This window comes from Manis pentadactyla, chromosome 12, assembly GCF_030020395.1.
Source record: "Manis pentadactyla isolate mManPen7 chromosome 12, mManPen7.hap1, whole genome shotgun sequence".
NCBI lineage: Eukaryota > Metazoa > Chordata > Mammalia > Pholidota > Manidae > Manis > Manis pentadactyla.
Genome location: NC_080030.1, coordinates 725,011 through 741,574, shown reverse-complemented (window position 1 = coordinate 741,574; position 16,564 = coordinate 725,011). Strand labels below are relative to the sequence as shown.

General features: G+C 59.5%; 2 protein-coding genes across 3 annotated transcripts; both read right to left on the bottom strand.

The window, feature by feature from the left end:
• Positions 1 to 4,088: 4,088 nt before the first annotated feature.
• TPGS1 (tubulin polyglutamylase complex subunit 1) lies at positions 4,089 to 8,680 on the bottom strand. Its single transcript, XM_036889855.2, has 2 exons — positions 8,316 to 8,680; positions 4,089 to 4,862 (listed from the first exon to the last, which is right to left on the bottom strand). Exons 1-2 carry the CDS (start codon positions 8,651 to 8,653, stop codon positions 4,325 to 4,327), a joined length of 876 nt encoding a protein of 291 aa, XP_036745750.1. The 5' UTR covers positions 8,654 to 8,680; the 3' UTR covers positions 4,089 to 4,324.
• Positions 8,681 to 9,813: 1,133 nt separating this feature from the next.
• Positions 9,814 to 13,920, bottom strand: MADCAM1 (mucosal vascular addressin cell adhesion molecule 1). Of its 2 annotated transcripts, none has more exons than XM_036889854.2 (5): positions 13,791 to 13,920; positions 13,434 to 13,706; positions 12,793 to 13,110; positions 10,874 to 11,248; positions 9,814 to 9,935 (listed from the first exon to the last, which is right to left on the bottom strand). In XM_036889854.2, the coding sequence occupies exons 1-5, from the start codon at positions 13,849 to 13,851 to the stop codon at positions 9,889 to 9,891; spliced, it is 1,074 nt and encodes a 357-aa protein (XP_036745749.2). In that variant the 5' UTR covers positions 13,852 to 13,920; the 3' UTR covers positions 9,814 to 9,888. The 2 variants fall into 2 exon arrangements, with proteins under 2 accessions (XP_036745749.2, XP_036745748.2); XM_036889853.2 differs by lacking the exon at positions 9,814 to 9,935 and adding an exon at positions 10,010 to 10,149.
• Positions 13,921 to 16,564: the final 2,644 nt, after the last annotated feature.

The window sequence follows — 16,564 nt, the reverse complement described above, 5'->3', positions numbered from 1 at the left end:
GCGGCTGCCTGACCAACAGTAATTAGAATTAGTCATGATTCTTCTATGGAGGGTCCATGAGTTCTCCCTACACATAACTCACATCCTCAGGAAGTACTGAGTGGGTGGGGGCAGCCCTGGAAATGTGAAGAGGGGTACTGGGTTCACGGCCCCTCCCGCTGGTCCCACTGAGGGCCTTGTCCCCCAGGAAAGCCTGCTTCTCTAGCTCTGAGGCATCCCAGAGTGGTGGTCATCCGGGGTTTCCACCTGCCTGTTTTCTGGCCACAGCCCCTTGATTTTCCCTTGGGGCCTCTCCACTCTTAGTCCGTAAGGTTTGAATTGGACTGATCCCCAAGCCCTAGCGGCATGGCTGGGTCATCCAATCAAAGCACTCCAGGCCCCTTGGCTGCCATCGTTGGTTCAGGAGCCTGTGACTCAGCCATCCAATGAGATGCAGCCCTGGGACTTTGTCTGGAACACAGTGCTGGGGTGAGGAGGCTGGAAGGACCTGGATCTGGAGTTAATGGGACCATCACAGCACCCAGGGGAGGAGGAATTGTGTACCAAGTAGGCACTCGGGGATAAGAAAGTGCTGATAACCCTGTTTGTGCTCCTGGATCCAGCCATGCCTGCCGTCCCCCAATGTTCCAGTGATGCAAGCCAGTAAACTACTTCTTATTAAGCCAGTTTGAGTTGGGCCTTCCATCACGTACCACAGAAGAGCCCTGCATTCATCTGCCATGACCTTAGAAACGGTTCTTAAATGCTAAACCAAGTCTCAGTTTCTTTTTCTGTGAATTAGGAATTGTGGCCACCCCATGGGAGAGGGGCATGGGGTTGGAGGACAAAGGCTGCTTCAGGGCCAGCTCTGCCTCATCCTGGTGGCTGTGCCATCTGGAGCCAGTCAGTGCAGCAGAGAACACTGTCCCCCAGACAGCACCCCACAGCCTGGGAATGTTCCAGCTCACGTGCATGTGCAGATGAGATCAAGAGTCTTGAGATGGGGACACGATACAGGTGTCCCCGTGGGGTAGAGAAGGCCATGGGACCGTAGAGGCAGAGGCCAGAGGGATGCACTTTGAAGGTGGAGGAACAGGCCTGAGCCCAGGAATGTGGGTGGCCTCCAGAAGCTGGACAAAGCAACAAGACGGATTTTCTGGAGGGAACCAGCCCTGCTCACACCTGGATTGCAGGACTTCTGACCTCCAGAACTGTAAGATAATAGGCTGGTGTTGTTACTGACTTTGTGGCAGTTTGTTGCAACAATCAAAGGAATCAAATGTGCTTGCCTCTATGCTTCCTTTGGGAAATTAATTAATTAATGATCTTCCACACACAAATCTAGGCACTGGGGATAGAACAGTGAACAAAACTAGCAAAATCCCTGCCATCAGGGAGCCAGGGGAAAAGGCCATAAGCTGGCTGGTAAATGAATAAGCAATTTTTGATATCAATATTTGCTGTGAAGAAAAATAGAGCATGGTGAGGCATTAGCAGTAGTGTAGTACAGGAGGGTTCCTTTGAGGAGGGGGTCAGGAGGTATCTCTCAGGAGGTGGCACATGAACAGAGACCAGAATGAGGTAAGGAAGTGAGTCACATGGGTCTGGAGGAACAGTGTCAAAGGCAGAGGGAATGGCACATGCAAAGGCCCTGAGGTAGGGATGATCTGGCCCTGCTGGAAACCAGTATACCTAGGGCACAGTGAGGGGACAGAGGCCAGAGAAGAGGCTTCCTGAGAGCTGGCTTTGTTCACAGGCCTTGAGGTGACCCCATGGCCCCAGAATCCAGGCCCAGGCCCTTGCCACCCAGCCACCCCATGTGCCAGGGCTGCACCTCCTTGGCCAACCAGGACTCACAAGCTGTTCCTCAAACATCGCTGAGGCCAGGGCACCTGGAGCACCCCAATTGGCTGGTGGAGTCGCCCATGGGTGAGGATGTGGGCTGGACTGGGCAAGAAGGAGCAGGTGGGTGAAGTTATCATGCATACCCAACAAGATGCAGAGAAGGGCAGGCTGAGGGGTGGGAGAAGTACCCAGGTCTACCCCTGACCTGGGCAGGCTTGGGGCTTCCGGAAACTGCAAACTCCAGAGGAGCCCCTGGGCTGGGGAGGCCAACCAGAGGCTCTGTCCTGGACATGGCAGGTCTGGGATGTCCTTGCAATGGCCCCCAGGGGACACTCAGCAGGCGGCTGGCTCTCAAGGGCTGGAGCCGAGCAGGGCTGGGGCTGGAGATGTGAACTTGAGAATCCTTGGTGACCAAGCAGTAATTGAAGCCATGGCTGGTGAGAAGCCAAGTGAGGAGGATGTGAGGGGAGGAAGGCCCTGTCAGCCAGTAGCACACCTTCTCCAGGGAAGATGGGCAAAGAGGAGGAGCATTCTGGGGGCTGCAGAGGGACCACCACGTGGCAGGGCCATGTAGAAGGCAGGGGTGGGGAGGTTCCCAGTGTTCTGGGGCCACACTGCTGTAACACTGTGTAAGGAGAACATGTCAGCTTCCCAGGGTTTGTGCTGGCCAGCAGCGGTCACGCCAGGATCATGACAAAACAGCACTTTTGACCCAAGACCAGGCCTGACAGCAACTCAGGAGGCAGTGAGGGAAGCTGGGCAGGGAGGTGGTCCTGGCTGGAGGTGGCTTCAACCTGATGTGGGGGTGGTGCCTGGAGCGCCAGCTGCCACTGGGGTGAACTCCAGCTGATGTAGGGCGGACAGGTTTCGTACCCCCGGTCACTGCTCATTGGCAACTCCTGACCCAGGAGCGATGGAGCCCTTTGCGCCATGCAGCTCTTTTCCCATAGAAGGGCAGCTGGAAGGGGACAGGGCAGGAACTCTAGGGAACCAGAGAGCTGACCAGAGGTGGCCTGGGTCCACACGTTCACTAGGAACCACCATGCCCTGTGTCCCCTCCTGGCCTCCAGGGGCCCCAGTGGCAGCTAGATCACGAACACTTGTGGTGGACTGCCCAGGTGAGGGCATGTTGTGGCTGCCACTGAGTGACCCACTCTGGCTTCATCTTACCTATTGCTGTATGACAAATGACTCCAAAACTTCAAGTATAAAACATTAATGATTTATTTAGGTCATGAATCTGCCAGTTGGCTGGGTGTCCTCATGGCATGGCCATTGGTGTCCTGTGTGTGTGGGGGGGGGTTGCCTTTTGTGACACAGCCATGGAAATCATGCAGTGTCACAAAAGCCACCCAAGTTCAAGGAGAGGGGATGCAGATTCCACCAATGATCTGCCTCTTGAGGGGCTGTGGGGAGGTTCTGGAAGAGCGTGTGGGGATGGCCATGGCCACGGTTGTGTTTGGGAAGTGGGCACTCGAGCACGATTCAGTGGTTCTTTGGTTTGCTAACTGCCTGCCCTGTGCCCAGGGTAGGTGCTGGGAGGGGGGAACTGGCGAAAGGGTTAAACAACTTTCCCATAGGATCTTCCTCCATCAGAACAAGGAACAGGGCTGAGCAGGGAGTGAAGTCACTTGCCTGCACATCAGAATCTGATCCAGGATTGGCTCCTCCGCTCCCTACAGAAGTTGCCTCCACGTAGTCCCCTTGGAGGCGGACAGGCGCCCAGGGGGTGCTCATGACTAGTGGGGACTAATCCCACAGCGGGTGCAGGGCAGGGTGTGGGGCCTGGGTTCATGCCCCTGCTCAGCCCCTCGCTGGTGGGACCTTTCACTTCTCTGGGCCTCCGTTTCCCCATTTGCCATCTGGGTAGGAACTCACCTTCCTCCTGGGCAGCGGTGGGTCAAGGACACTACAGATCCCGACCTGTTACCTATTTCCACCGCCACTGTCACCATTATTAGCCCAGCTGACCTCTTCCTCTGACAGCTGGGGAAACGAGGCCCAGGAAGGAACTTTGGGCTGGGCATGCATGGAGAGCCCAGCTGGAGGCAGTGTCCACCTGCAGCCATCAGGAAGAGCCTCCTGCGTCTGGGGGCCAAGTCCAGGGCACCTAGGGGCCTCTGCCCCTTCAGAACAGAGTCCTGCTGTCCAGGTGTTCCCAGGCTGCAAGCACTGCTCTGGGCAGCAGGGGCACGCGGCTGGCCTGAGCGAAGGGTGTCTGCAGACAGGTGGCTTGGGGCCCACAGGCACGCACACACACCGGGTGGGCCTTTGAATAGACTTTATTACCGTTAAAGAAAGGAACCTGTGTAGGCATGTGGGGAGGACTGCCCACTTCCCGGGATCCTCGGCCTCCCCCAAGGGGCTGGGCATCATTCCAGATCCGAAGCTGGCTGGGAAGGGCTCCTGGCACCCCCTGCACGCAGGGACGCCCCGTCCTGGTCCCAGAGCCATCTTCCACCCACCGGTCCGGGCTAAGCAGGGGCAGCTGGGGCGGGGCTCAGCCCACCGGCTTGACCTTGGCGATGAAGAGGGCAGCGGCCTTCTCCAGGAACTCCTCCCGGGTCATGGGGGAGCTGGGCCGCGGCGCCACCAGGACGCGGTCCATGGCCAGCGCCAGGCTGTCGGGGCCCAGCCGCGAGCCGGCCTCCAGGTAGCGGGCAGGTGCGGCAGCGCCCTCGCTGGCCTGCAGGGCCGCCTCCAGGGTGTCCAGCACGGCCTGGCCCACGCGGCGGTCGGCCACGGCCCGGTCTGGGTCCTGCAGCAGCTGGTAGAGGGCCCCAGCGCGCGCCACGAACTCCAGCAGCACGAAGCAGGTGAGCATGCCGGCGCGGAAGACGTCCAGCGGCACCGCCTCGTGGTCGCGGCACTGGATCTTGCGCAGCAGCGGCGCCACCACCTCCTCGGGGGCCTCCCCATCGCGGCAGATGCGCCTGAGCAGCTCGCTGTAGGTGCGCCCGTCCAGCCCCGGCTTCTTCCTGCGCCCGCCGGCGCTCAGGCACTGGTAGGCCACGCCCACGTTGTTGTTGAAGGCCGCCCTGCGGGGGGCGGGGGCGTGGGGCCGGCGGCAGAGCCCGCGCGCCCCCGTCCCCCCCACAGGCCCATCCCCTCCGACACGCCCCCCATTCCCCGCCTGGGGGCTCTTACCCCAGATCCCCCAGGGCTGCTCCCCTCTGAGTCCGCTCACACGTCACCTTTCCAGTGGCTCTCACCCCCTAGCCTGGCCTTCCTCTTGCTCCACACCAGCCACCGCCACCTGACCCTGTCGCCAGCAGCCCAGGAGCCCAGGTGTGTCCGTGCAGGTCAGAGGTTCAGCCCCAATGCCTAGAACCCTGTCTGCACTTGGCAGGCGCTAGCTAAGTGCTTGCTGAATGGACTGGGGCACCGCCCCACCTACCCTCCATGCTCTCCTGGTGCAGCGCTGGCACTATGGGCCTGTCTGGTTCGCTGCCACACAGTCCCACAGCCCAGGAGCTAGCAAACTACCGCTGCAGGTCAAACTGCCTGCTCCCTGTTTTTGTGAATAAAGTTACGGGCACGTGCCTCATCCATCGACAGGCTGCCTGTGGCTGCTTTCTTGCTGCAAAGGCAGAGTCCACTGATTGCAACAGGAATTGGCCCCCAAAGCTCAGCATACTACCTGTTCCTGGGCAGAACATCTGTGGAAAAACCCGCTCAGCATACTACCTGTTCCTGGGCAGAACATCTGTGGATCCTGCTACTGGCTATGAGACAGCTCCTTTCCTGGGCCAACAGCTGCTCCCACTGGTATGGCTGTCACCCACAAAAGTTGGCTGCTGCCTTGTTAACCCTTTTTCAGAGTGTTTGTGATTAATTATTTGCAGCAGGAAGAGGAAGTGTGGGGAGGCCTGACAGGAACAGACGCTGCAGCCATTGGTGCCTGTATCAGTTATCTATTGCTGTGTAACAGATTACCCCCAAATGGCCTAAAAAGGCAATAAACATATATGATGTGTCAGGAACTCAGGAGTGGCTTGGGCCTCTCCTGAGGTTGCTGCCAGGTGACCAGCCACAGCCGTCCAAGGCTCAAGTGTGCAGGAGGCTCACCCACACACCCTGGGCAGGAGGCCTCAGTCCCCACCCATACATCTAACGGAGGCTGCTCCCTAGAAGCCACTCTGCATCCTGGCTGTGACATCCAATGGAGATGCAAGCTGGCCCTGCTGGACGTGGGAGGCAGGGGCACAGGGCATGGATGCCAGGAGGTGAGGTCTCGGGTGTCCTGAAAGCTGGCCCCACCACTCTCTCCATTCCCTCTAGTGAGAATGGGCCATGTGCCTCGCTCCAGCCACTGAAGCGGGAGCACAACATGTGGTCCTCCTTGGGTGGAAGTTTTAGGAGCCACTGCAGCATCCCCTAGCCAAACCCTGTGGCCAAGACCAGGTGGGCCCTGCAGAGCAGAGTAGAGCCCTGTGACCCCACAGCGTGTGAGAAACAAACTGTAGCTCTGCCGAGGCTGCTGAGGCTTGGGGTGTTGGTCACTGCATGGTGACACAGCTCATCCTGACCTAGTCTGGCTCTATGCCCTGACGACTCTCTTTGGCAACCTGGCTGACACCAATTCTCATGAGCTATTCACTCCTCCCCAGAGAAGGCACTTGTGCTGTCACTACTAGCAACCCGGTGGCTTCGAAGGCCTCTGGGCCACCTGCCCAGATCTGACTTGGCCTCTGCCCTCAGTGCCCATGTGGCCCTCAGCAAGTCCCGTAAGACTGTGTGTATGCTCCTGGGGCCTTAGGCTAGCCGGGGGTGGCCGATGCCACTATCACCAGTCCTGGAGGCCAGCACTTCTAATTTCTCATCATATCGGCAGAAGGGACATTGGTTGGCTTCTCCCCAAGTCGTCTGCTTCTGTACACTGGGAGGTTAAGGGGCTCCTGACAGCAGCTCGTCCTCTGGGTTCAACACTGGCTGCATCTCTGGGGAGACCAGGCATGTGTGCCACCAGCACCTGCCACCCCTCTGCCCACTCCTCTCCCTCTGCACCCCTGTTGCTCCAGATTGCCTCTAGCCAACATCTTCAGTGCAGTACAGTGAATAGTGTACCCCCAAAATGCTTGTCCATCTTGAACCTGTTAGTGTGATCTTATTTGGAAATAGGGTCTTTGCAGGTGTAATCAGTTCAGGATCTGGCAATGAGATAACGTGGCTCTAAATCCAATGCCAAGTGTCCTTATAAGATAAAGGACAGAGAGGCATAAAGGAAGCCACGTGCAGAAGCAGATAGAGGGATGTGGCCTCAAGCCAAGGATCACCTGGCAGGCAGGAAGGACCCTCCCCTGGAGCCTCCAGAGAGAGCATGGCCCTGCTACAGCTAGATTTTAGACTTCTGGCCTCCAGAGAAGGGAGAATAAACTTCTGTTGTTTTCAGCTGCCCAGTTTGCAGCAATTTGCAGAGCATCCCCAGGAGACCTGTATGGCTTCTTTGGCCCTAAATCTAACAGACATTCTTTAGCCCTAATCTATTGGGCCATATGGCATGGCCTTTAGCAGACAGGGCGCCCTTGTGTGAATTAGGAAAAGGCTCCGCAAAAAGCCTTCCCATCAGTATCCTCATCTGTGGTTGTCCAAGGGGTGAATGGCTTGTGCAGTACTTGACCTGAACGACTGCACATGGTGGCCCTACCACTGACCACTCTTCCTCTTTGGAAGACGTCCCAGATGCCTCTCTTCTGGTTCCCTCCTTCCTGTTTGGTCTGCCTTCTCACGCTTTTTTGTGGGTTCTCTGAGGCTGGGGCTCCTGAGAGTTGGGTCCTAGGCTCTTCCTGGCCTCCTGGCGTCCTCATGGCCCCTCCCGGCGGACACCTCCTGACCAGGGTGCGTGTCTCAGTTGCAGACCTGCCTGTCCACCTTCCTGTAGGGGAGGCTCTCCCAGGCCCTGACTTAACAGTCCTCTAGAAAATTCCTCCAAACCAGTGACCTCCCATGTCAGTAGATGGCCCCGGGGACCAGATGAGACTGTCCCTGCACACTCCCCTTCCACTCTGGCCCCTGCAAACCCATTAGCTTGACCTTCAGAAATCGTCTGGAGCCCACGAACTTCCCACCTGCCTGTTCCTCTTCCCAGGGCTCATCACAGGGGTGGCTTCCCGCGCCAGACGCATTTTGTGCTCCCTCTCCCTCCCGCCCCAAGCACGGCCTTGGGTGTCTCCACTGCCCAGCCCTGTAAATACTCATGTTCTGGCTTAATGGACGGGGATGCTACCAGGGACCTGGCTCGAAGGCGTTGCTGCGTGACTTGGGGAGAAATCCTTCCTGCGCTCCGGGAGCTCCCATTGTGGGGCGCGCCGCCCCGAACCCCAGGACCCGCGCCCGGCCCCACCCGGCCCTTCGCCACCCACCCCCACCCAGCGGACTACAGCCCCCAGCGTGCCCCGCGCGCCGGCGCCAGGTCGAAGGCGGGGATCCGCGCGGGGCACGCCGGGAGTTGGAGTCCGGCTGTCCCGTCCCGTCCCGGTACGGCCCCGCACCTCTGGGAGTGGTGAGCCAGGCGAAGGTGCCACAGTGCGCGGCCCAGGCGCTGCTGCTGCAGCAGGAGCTGGCCCTGCGGCTCCCCAGTGCCGCTATTTGCAGGCGAGCGCAGGCCCATATTCTCGAAATAATGAGCCAGGAAGGCGATCGGTTCCTCGGGCCGCGCCTCCAGCACCTTCAGCAGGGCCGCGCGCAGCATCTCCGTCACGCCGACCTGCCGCAGGAAGTCCTCCTCGTTCTCGGCCGTTGCAGCCGCCTGGGACATCGCCGGTCGGCCGGTGTCTGTGAAACTGGCCGCCGGGGCCACCGCGGGTCGCCGCTTCTCCACCGCCGCCATATTCGGTGAGGGCAGCGGGACCGGAAGCGCCGCCATATCCCACAGCGCGCTGGCGCCTCGGTGCGGCCATCTTAGTTAAGGGCAGGTTTGCGTGTGGGGTTGGGGGCGTGGGGGGCGGGGTCCCGAATCCCGCTGGGAGACTCTTGGAAGCAATTAGTGCAGTCCCCCCAGTCTTCTCGGTTCCGATTGGCACTTATCCTCCAGTTTCTCATTTTGTGTTCTTGGTTGGCTTTCCCGGCATCGGCCCGGAACCCTAATGTTGCCAGACTCCAAAATGGCTCCTGAGGAAGGGCTTGGTTTCTATCATGAAGCCGGATTGCTGGCCATCTTGGTAGTGGTCGAGTCGTTCAAGTTGGTACCCTAGCAACCAGTCTTCTTGGTTACAGGGAAGATGGGCAGAGCGTGGGTGGGGATGCATCCAGTCCAGCAGGACTGGGCGCCGGCCCCGCCGCCTTCTGATTTTCCTCGCTTAGCCTCTGCTCTCAGTCTGAGGTGATAGCGCACCACGTGGGGATAATGCCCTCTCCCCGCTAACCCACCCACGGGCTGGGTCAGGGTCTGCTTTGGGCTCCGCGACCCCTTGTCCCCTGTGAATGTTTGCGGAATGAGGGGACCACCCCAGTCCCCAGTTCCCCGCCCCAGGTCACCCCCAGAGGTCTCCTCCTCACCTGTATCCTCTACAGCTGGAAGCCTCCCATAGCTCCCCAGTGCCCACAGGCCAAGTCCCTGCATCTACAGCCCTTCATCAGAGATCCCTCGCCTCTTCCCCTCCTTAGCCCCCAGTCACCCCAAAGAGATGCAGTTTCTCTTAATAAGCCGTCTCTTCTGTGTCTGTCTACGCTGCCCCCCGACAAAATACTTTCCCCCACTTTTGCGAATTCTTAGTTATTCTTCAAGCTCCAGTGTCCCCACGCCAGGGAACTGCACAAGCGTCTGTGTTCTATCCCCAGGCAGAGCGCCCGCTCCCTGACGCCCCCTCTTCCCTGCCCTGGGCAAGTGAGGCTGGGCTGAATGCCCATCCTTGCCCCTCTGGGGTGTCGCTGAGTGCAGAGGGAAGTTGGAGCGACGAAGAGGATTCCAGCATCCTCAAAGCATGACAGGAACTAGTCATGAGGTCAGGTCACGAGGCTCTTTATTCTCCAGCCCAGACTGTTGGGGGAGGGGGCCCCACTGAGGGGAAGTCCAGCCAGCTAGGGAGCCTGGATGTGCTGGTTCACAGGGTAAGGGGTCTGCGTTCAGCCCTCATGCTGTCTGGGACCCTGCGTATGTTCTCCAGTTGCAACTGAGTGGAAAGAAAGGCAGTCCACTTCAGGAGGTGCCGCTGTCTGACCTGGTCAGTCTGGTCCAGGTGGGGCAGGGGCCCAGAGGAGTGGGTGGGCCTGGACTTCAGCGGTCAGTCTGGCAGCATTTCCACAGGCGATGGGTGAGAAACACCAGGAGAAGCAGCCCCAGCACCAAGCTGCCGGTCCACAGGGCAGCAGAGGCTGGTGGGAAACCTGGGGGAAGAAGCGTCAGGTACCTGAACCCCTCTTTGCAGGCTTTGGAAGCCCAGCAGAGCTGGCTAAGGGCTTCCAAATTTACCAAGTTCCCTGAAATTTTACAAAAGACATCATGGTTTGGAACATCTTTTGAAATGTACAAAAACCCCCAGGATATTTGAAGGACTTTATAGAGTCACTTATTTGTAAGGTACTTTATAGTTAGAGGTGGGCTGTCCAGCCAGGTGGCTGCTTGCCACATCTGCATGCGATACGTGGCCAGTGTGAATGAAGAGCACTGTGAGTGCAAAGTACACGTCGCATTTTGAAGACTTATTAAAAAAAATATATATATATATATGCTTTTTTATAGATGACATGTTGAAATTATAATACTGGAGATATATTGGGTTCTGTAAAATATATTATCAAACTTACTTTTGCTTTGTTTTCTGAATATGGTTACTAGAAAATCTGAAATTACCCATGTTGGCTGTATTCTATTTCTATTCCACAGGCTGTTACAGTCTATAAAGTTTGTAGTCTATAAAGAGTTTACAAAGTGCTGTGAATCTGTGGTCCCTGAAATTTACGGTCCGTTGAGTCAGCGCCCTGCCAGGCCACTGTAATCATATCATGCTGGGGAAGCCCACTAGCAGATGTGGAACTGGAGCTGGACAAGGCCATTCCTTCTCTAAGGTCTCAGCCACAAGGCTCCCTCCCAGGCTCCCCCAGAACTCACAGATTTCCGGGACCAGGTACTGGCTGGCCGTCTGGCCCCCAGGGTCCAGGCGGCACTGGAACCAGCCCTCGGGGTTGCAGCTGGCCCACAACACGCTCAGCCAAGCCCGGGCCCCAGCCTCCCGAGTCTCGTAGGCTGCTAGACCACCAGGGGCATCTGTCCAGCGAACGGCCACAGCAGAGCCACAGGCTGCCTCACACAGCAGCTCCAAACCCCCTGGTGCTGGCGACTGGTGGATCTCAGGGCGGCAGGGACTGGCAGAGCTGTTCCTGGGCTGGGGGCCGGGACTCCCTGGCGTGGAGGTGGAGCCCTCCTCGGGGGTGGCCTCTGGGGAGGTCATGACCGATGCCGCCAGGGAGGTCAGGCTGTGCAGGACTGGAAAACAGGGTGGCACTTTTTTCTGTTGCCCTAGGTCCTCTCCTGCCTCAGTCTCTCCACCTGGACCTTGGGGTGGGACCAGAATCACTCCAAGCCCCATCCTTGACAACTTGGGAGTAATTGCAAGGTATCTTAATGGATAGGAGTGAGGCTGGGGTCTGTCATGCCCCCCACCTCCATCTCCTGGCAAGTTTCTGAATCTCTGAGTCTCACTTTCCTCCACTGTCAACAGATGGAGAGCCACCAGCCCTGGGTGCTGCTGTGGGGGGCACATGGGTTCACAGGATGTGGGGTCAGTGAGTGTTGGATTTTGGGGGCTGCTGTGAAGAGACAGGGTGCTCCCTGAGAGTCAGGAGATGCCTATCCCTTGTGCAGATGGGGAGAGTGAGACTCCAGGAGGGGATTTGTAGTTCCTACTGAAAAGCTCTGAAGTCCGGCCGCTTCTCTGCAGGCTGTCCCACTGTACTGTCCTTGCCACACCCTTCCCGACCCCCCCATGACCCAAAGCACATTTTGCGGGTGTCCTGTGGAAGAAGGGATCAGTGCCTTTTAAGTGAGAGGCTGCCAGGGGCTTCATGATGAGGGCAGGGTCTGTCCCAGATTAGACACATGTTAGTTAAATTAATAACATCTGACAGCAACTACACACCTACTGTGTGCCAGCTCAACATTAAATGTTTTCATTCATTCAGCAAGTCTTTATTATGTACCTACTATGCACTGGGTACTGGGATAACATTCATCCATTCGTTCAAAATGTATTTGTTGAACGCCTACTCCGTTCTAGCCACTGAGGACATAGCCATGGACAAGACAGACACTCATTCCTATCTTGGTGAAGCCAGTAGTAGGGGAGACAGATAGTGGAAAAAATAAAGAACATACAGGATGTCAGATGTTGATAAAAGGTGTCAGGAAACACACAACAGGAAAAGAAAAAGGGCTTGAGCGTGTGTGCATGTACACCTATGTGTGTGGTCTGTCCCTTTAGACTGGGAGGTCAAGGGACTCCTTCCTGGGAAGAGGACGGGGCCATGGAGAGGAGGGGGGAGAATTCAGGTGGAGGGCTCTGCCATGCAAAGGCCCTGGGGCAGCCCCAGGCCTAGTCTTTTGGAGCAACAGTGAGGAGGCCCCTGTGGCTGAAGCAGAGTGAGCGAGGGCAGAGAGGGAGGGGACAGGCAGGTCATGCAGGGCAGCGGAAAGGGACTGGGCGGAGGTGGGAGCCTGGAGGGCTGTGTGCACGGCAGCACAGGACCTCATGGGGCCTGGCACAGAGTGGGCTCAATAAATCTGTTGAATGAATAAACAAGAGTCACTCTGGCTGCCACAGGGGGACAGACTAAAGCTCACATGTCATCTTCCCACCTGCTGGGGGTTCTGTGGCCATACAGATGGGGACACAGCAGTCGAGGGGGCAGGACAAGGTTTTGGGAGGGCTGGTGGGCCCCTATCATCAAGGCTCTGAGGAGCCGGGCTTTGGGACTTCGCCAGCTTCCTCGGGCACACGGAGGTGTGGGGCGGCAGGGACTCCGTAGGCTCACCTGGGATGGGCTGCTGGTGGCTCAGCTCCAGGCTTGGTAGCCTCATGGTCGCCTGGCAGTGGAGGGTAGGTGGGGCAGGAGTCCCCAGCGGGGGCAGCTGCCAGCTCTCTGTCACTCGGAACAGCAGGTCATCCTGGGGCTCTGCCTCCACCTCCCTTCCCAGGACCCGCAGCCCCTCCAGGTCCTCTCCGTCCAGGAGCAGCGACAGAGAGAGGGCCTCGGGGTCGGAAGGTGTGACATTGTGGGCTGTGCAGGCCACCTCCTGGTCCCATCCGGCCACCAGGGCCGCTGGGGAGACAGTCAGCTGGTTTGGGAAGGCTGTGGACAGAGGGTTGGAGGAGGGTGGGCTGAATCCAGGGGGTCAGCACTGTGCCCTGAGGAGGGGACCCGGAGGTGGGCCAAGGGGTGTGTGGAAGCCACTGAAAACCCAGTGGCCACGATCTGTGTGGCTAGTACACAGGGGGCTGGAGAGGAGTCAGGTATGTCGGGGGGATGCGGAGAGAGGGGAACTGATTGCAAAGAGACTCAGGAGGAGCCGAGATGCAGGCTTGGAGCAGGGGGCAGGGTGGGCAATCAGGCTCCCCGGAAGAGGCAGTGTAGGGAGAGCAGGGCTGCTGGGCGGCAGAAGGCGCGGGTCTCACCGAACACCAGGAGCTGCACGGTCTGCTGCAGGGTGTGGTTCCCGCAGGAGCCCACGCACACGCGGGTGCCCCCAGTCGACAGCGAGGCGTTGCGCACCCAGAGCACGGAGCTGCCTGCGTCCGACTGCACCGCTCCCAGGCTGGTGTCCAGGCCGCGCCACTGCACCGAGGCGGTCCCCCGGCCAGGGCAGGCCAGCCGGCAGATGAGCTGCCGCGACCCGCCCAGGGCCACCGCCACCACGGGCTCGGGCGGCTGCACCTCCAGGCGCGCACCTGCGGCACACGCGCGCTCAGACCGCGCGCAAGGCGCCCCCCGCGGGCCCGCGCCGCCCCCCGTGAGCCCCCTCCCCTACTCACCACGGCCTCGCGGGAGGAGCCCCAGGAGGAGGGCGAGCAGGAGGGCGAGACCCCGCTCCATGCCCGGTGCCCTGCTCTGCCCGCGCCCGCGAGGCAGCCGTCTTAAATAGCGGCAGCCGCGGCTCCTCGCCGCCGCGCCCCCCCTCCAGCTGCTCCCGGGGGGTTTCCTGAGGGGGTTTCCTGCCCCGTCCTCGACCCTGGGAACCACAGAGCGGCTGGGGGCCAGGCATGGGGGACCCCGCGGCCAAGGTCAGAACGGAGGGGGCGGGAAGGCCTGGGAGGATCCCACTTTTAGAGACGGGAAGACCCGAGGAGGGAGGCCAGAGAGGGATGCCTGGGTTAGTCGCTGGGCGTCGGGGCCGGGGCCGGGGTTGGCGCCACCGCGTCCCACCCGACGGCCGGAACCTCGCTGCCCGCAGCGGCCGCGCGGGGGCGGTGGAGAGCCTCCTCGGTCCAGCTCCGCGGACTTTGGGGCCGGAGGGCCGGTGGTGAGGATCTCCTGGAAGAGGGTCCTTTGGGAACGAGGCTTTTGGGGTGACCGGGTCTCCTAGGGGTTGCTTCTCTTGGAAGTGCGGGTCTCCTGGGGGTGACGGAGCTGAGGCGCATCAGAACCTGGGACACAACAACCCCTACCTCTTCATAACTCCCCTCCCATTAGAGGCCAGGACTGTTGGGGTCCTGGGGGCCCTGGACCTCCATGCTCCATTCCCAACAGGGACCTGGGTCTGGGGTCTACAGGCGAGGCCTGGGAAGAGCCCCTGGCCAGGCTCCCCATCGCTGCTGGTGCCAGCGAATCCTGGCAGCCCGCTCTCCTGACTTCTAAATTCAACCAGCCCCTCAGCCTGGCCCCCACGTTCCTGTTTGCCTTTCATGGCTGTTCACCATCCAGCACCCAGAGCGGTTTTAGGAACACCTTTCTTTTTTTTTTATTAAGGTATCATTGATACACAATCTTACGATGTTTTCACATGAGCAACGTTGTGGTAGGAACACCTTTCTGAGGACACGGACACCCTAAGGCTGACTGTGGCATAAAGGAAAAACTCCCTCCTCCCGTGGCTGGAGCCTGCAAGATCAGTGGCCCCAGGGCCTTTGCACAATGGTGCCTCCCCTGCTGTCCCTACCCAAACATTGCCTTCCAGGGTCCCCACCAGCTTGCTCCCTGTCCCTTCCTCTATTTCATTCTCTCCCAGTGCATTTTCCTGGAAGCCCTTAGTGAGGCTGTGTAGTTGAAGTCGCATCTCTCCTGTACTGGGGGGAGCTTGTCTGCTGTGGCCTGCTGTGACCCCAGGCTCCATGCGCAACAGGCCTGCAGGAAGAAAAGACCGGAGGGTCCTGGGGTGCCCTTGGCCAACCTCAGCGTGTGGCTTGTGCCTCAGTTTCCTTAGTTTCGTTGTCTAAGCATCATCAGCTCTACCATCTTTCCAGCCAGCCTCCCAAGTGTTGGAGGCAGAAACGGACGCCCAAGAGGAGAGGCTGGTAGCAGAATGGGGAAAGTGAGGCTCAGAGGAGTTGGGAGCAGAAAAGGGAAACTGGGGCCTTGTGAGGCAAGGGTCCAGGTGTGTGAACCAGAGTCCATCTTCCTTGGTCCCATCCCCCCTCCGCGCGGTGCCGGGAAAGGCCAAACAGGAAGGCAGACTCCGAGGAGTGCCCTTCCCTAGGCCGGAGGTGTGGGCCCTTCTCGGGAAGCTGGGCTCTTAACCCAGGCGGGGGGCAGCAGGCCTGGCGAATGGCCTCTTCCCAGCCCCTGACCCTGCTTCCTGCAGCCCTTGCAGCTCAGGTCCCTTGTCAGGGTGTGACCCAGATCCCCTGCCCTGCCTCCCCAGGGCCCGCCTGCTGGTCCTCCAAGCTCTACCTGTGTGAGGGAGCAACATCCGTATTCAGACACATTTGGCTCTCAGAGAGTCTAGGGAGAGCCCGATGGTATGGGGGGACAGCCAGTGGCAGCCCCCCAGGAAAGGACAGGTGGCCTGAGCAGGTGAAGAAGGTTCTGGGCAGAGGTGGGGAGAAGCCAGGACCTGGTAGGGCGGAGGAGGGAGAGACAGAGGCTGAGAGACGAGGGAGGGGGCGTGGAGAGAGGGCCGGGCCGGGCCTGGAGGGGCCTGCGTGGCCCCCGGGGAAGAGCGGTCTCTGAGAGCCTGAGGCCAGCCCCAGCGGCCTGACGCGCTTTCCCTGCTGCCTGCTCTTGGCACACCTGGTCTGTCCCCGGGAGACGGGGCCCCTGGGAGCCGTCCTCCAGCCGCCTGTCAGCCCCGGCTTCCCGCAGCACCCGCCCACCCCATCCCCCCTTTCCGGCCTCACCCCAGAGGAAGTCCTCAGCGGCTTTGGCAGGAAGCCTCCTTCCCTCTGAGGGTCCCAGCCGCTTCCCTCAGCCCCCCAACATCCTGGCCTCTCTGCCGCCTTCTCACCAGAGCAGGGGTCTTACAGGCCAGCCCAGGCGATACCCCTTCCCCCCACCCCCGTCCCGGCTGGCTCAGCCCCCCTCCCTTTGTGCCACTGATCACCTGGGGGGCCCTCATGGCTCTTTCTTTGGGGTGGGCTGGAGCTGCGAGGGCAGGTCACCAAGGTGGAAGGCCCTTGTAAGCGTGGAGGGCAAAGCCTTGTAAGACCTGGGATGCTGGTGATCGTTATCGTGCCCTGCACCGGAACCCCAAATAGTTAATGCGGAGAGGCCATGAAAACGTCACTTGGTGAACCTCTTTTCCTGTGAAGCTGAACCCAAGTTTGGCAAATGGGTGGTGGCCAGGTGGCTGTCCCAGGGCGCTCAGAGCCTG

Coding starts and splice junctions, on each gene's coding strand:
- TPGS1 (XM_036889855.2), bottom strand. CDS start 8,653: ATGGCGGCGGTGGAGAAGCGGCGACCCGCGGTGGCCCCGGCGGCCAGT. Junction 4,863..8,315: donor CTGGCTCACCACTCCCAGAG/GTGCGGGGCCGT, acceptor CGCCCCCCGCAG/GGCGGCCTTCAACAACAACG.
- MADCAM1 (XM_036889853.2), bottom strand. CDS start 13,851: ATGGAGCGGGGTCTCGCCCTCCTGCTCGCCCTCCTCCTGGGGCTCCTC. Junction 13,707..13,790: donor GCTCCTCCCGCGAGGCCGTG/GTGAGTAGGGGA, acceptor CGTGTGCCGCAG/GTGCGCGCCTGGAGGTGCAG. Junction 11,249..12,792: donor CCACCAGCAGCCCATCCCAG/GTGAGCCTACGG, acceptor CCTGTTTTCCAG/TCCTGCACAGCCTGACCTCC.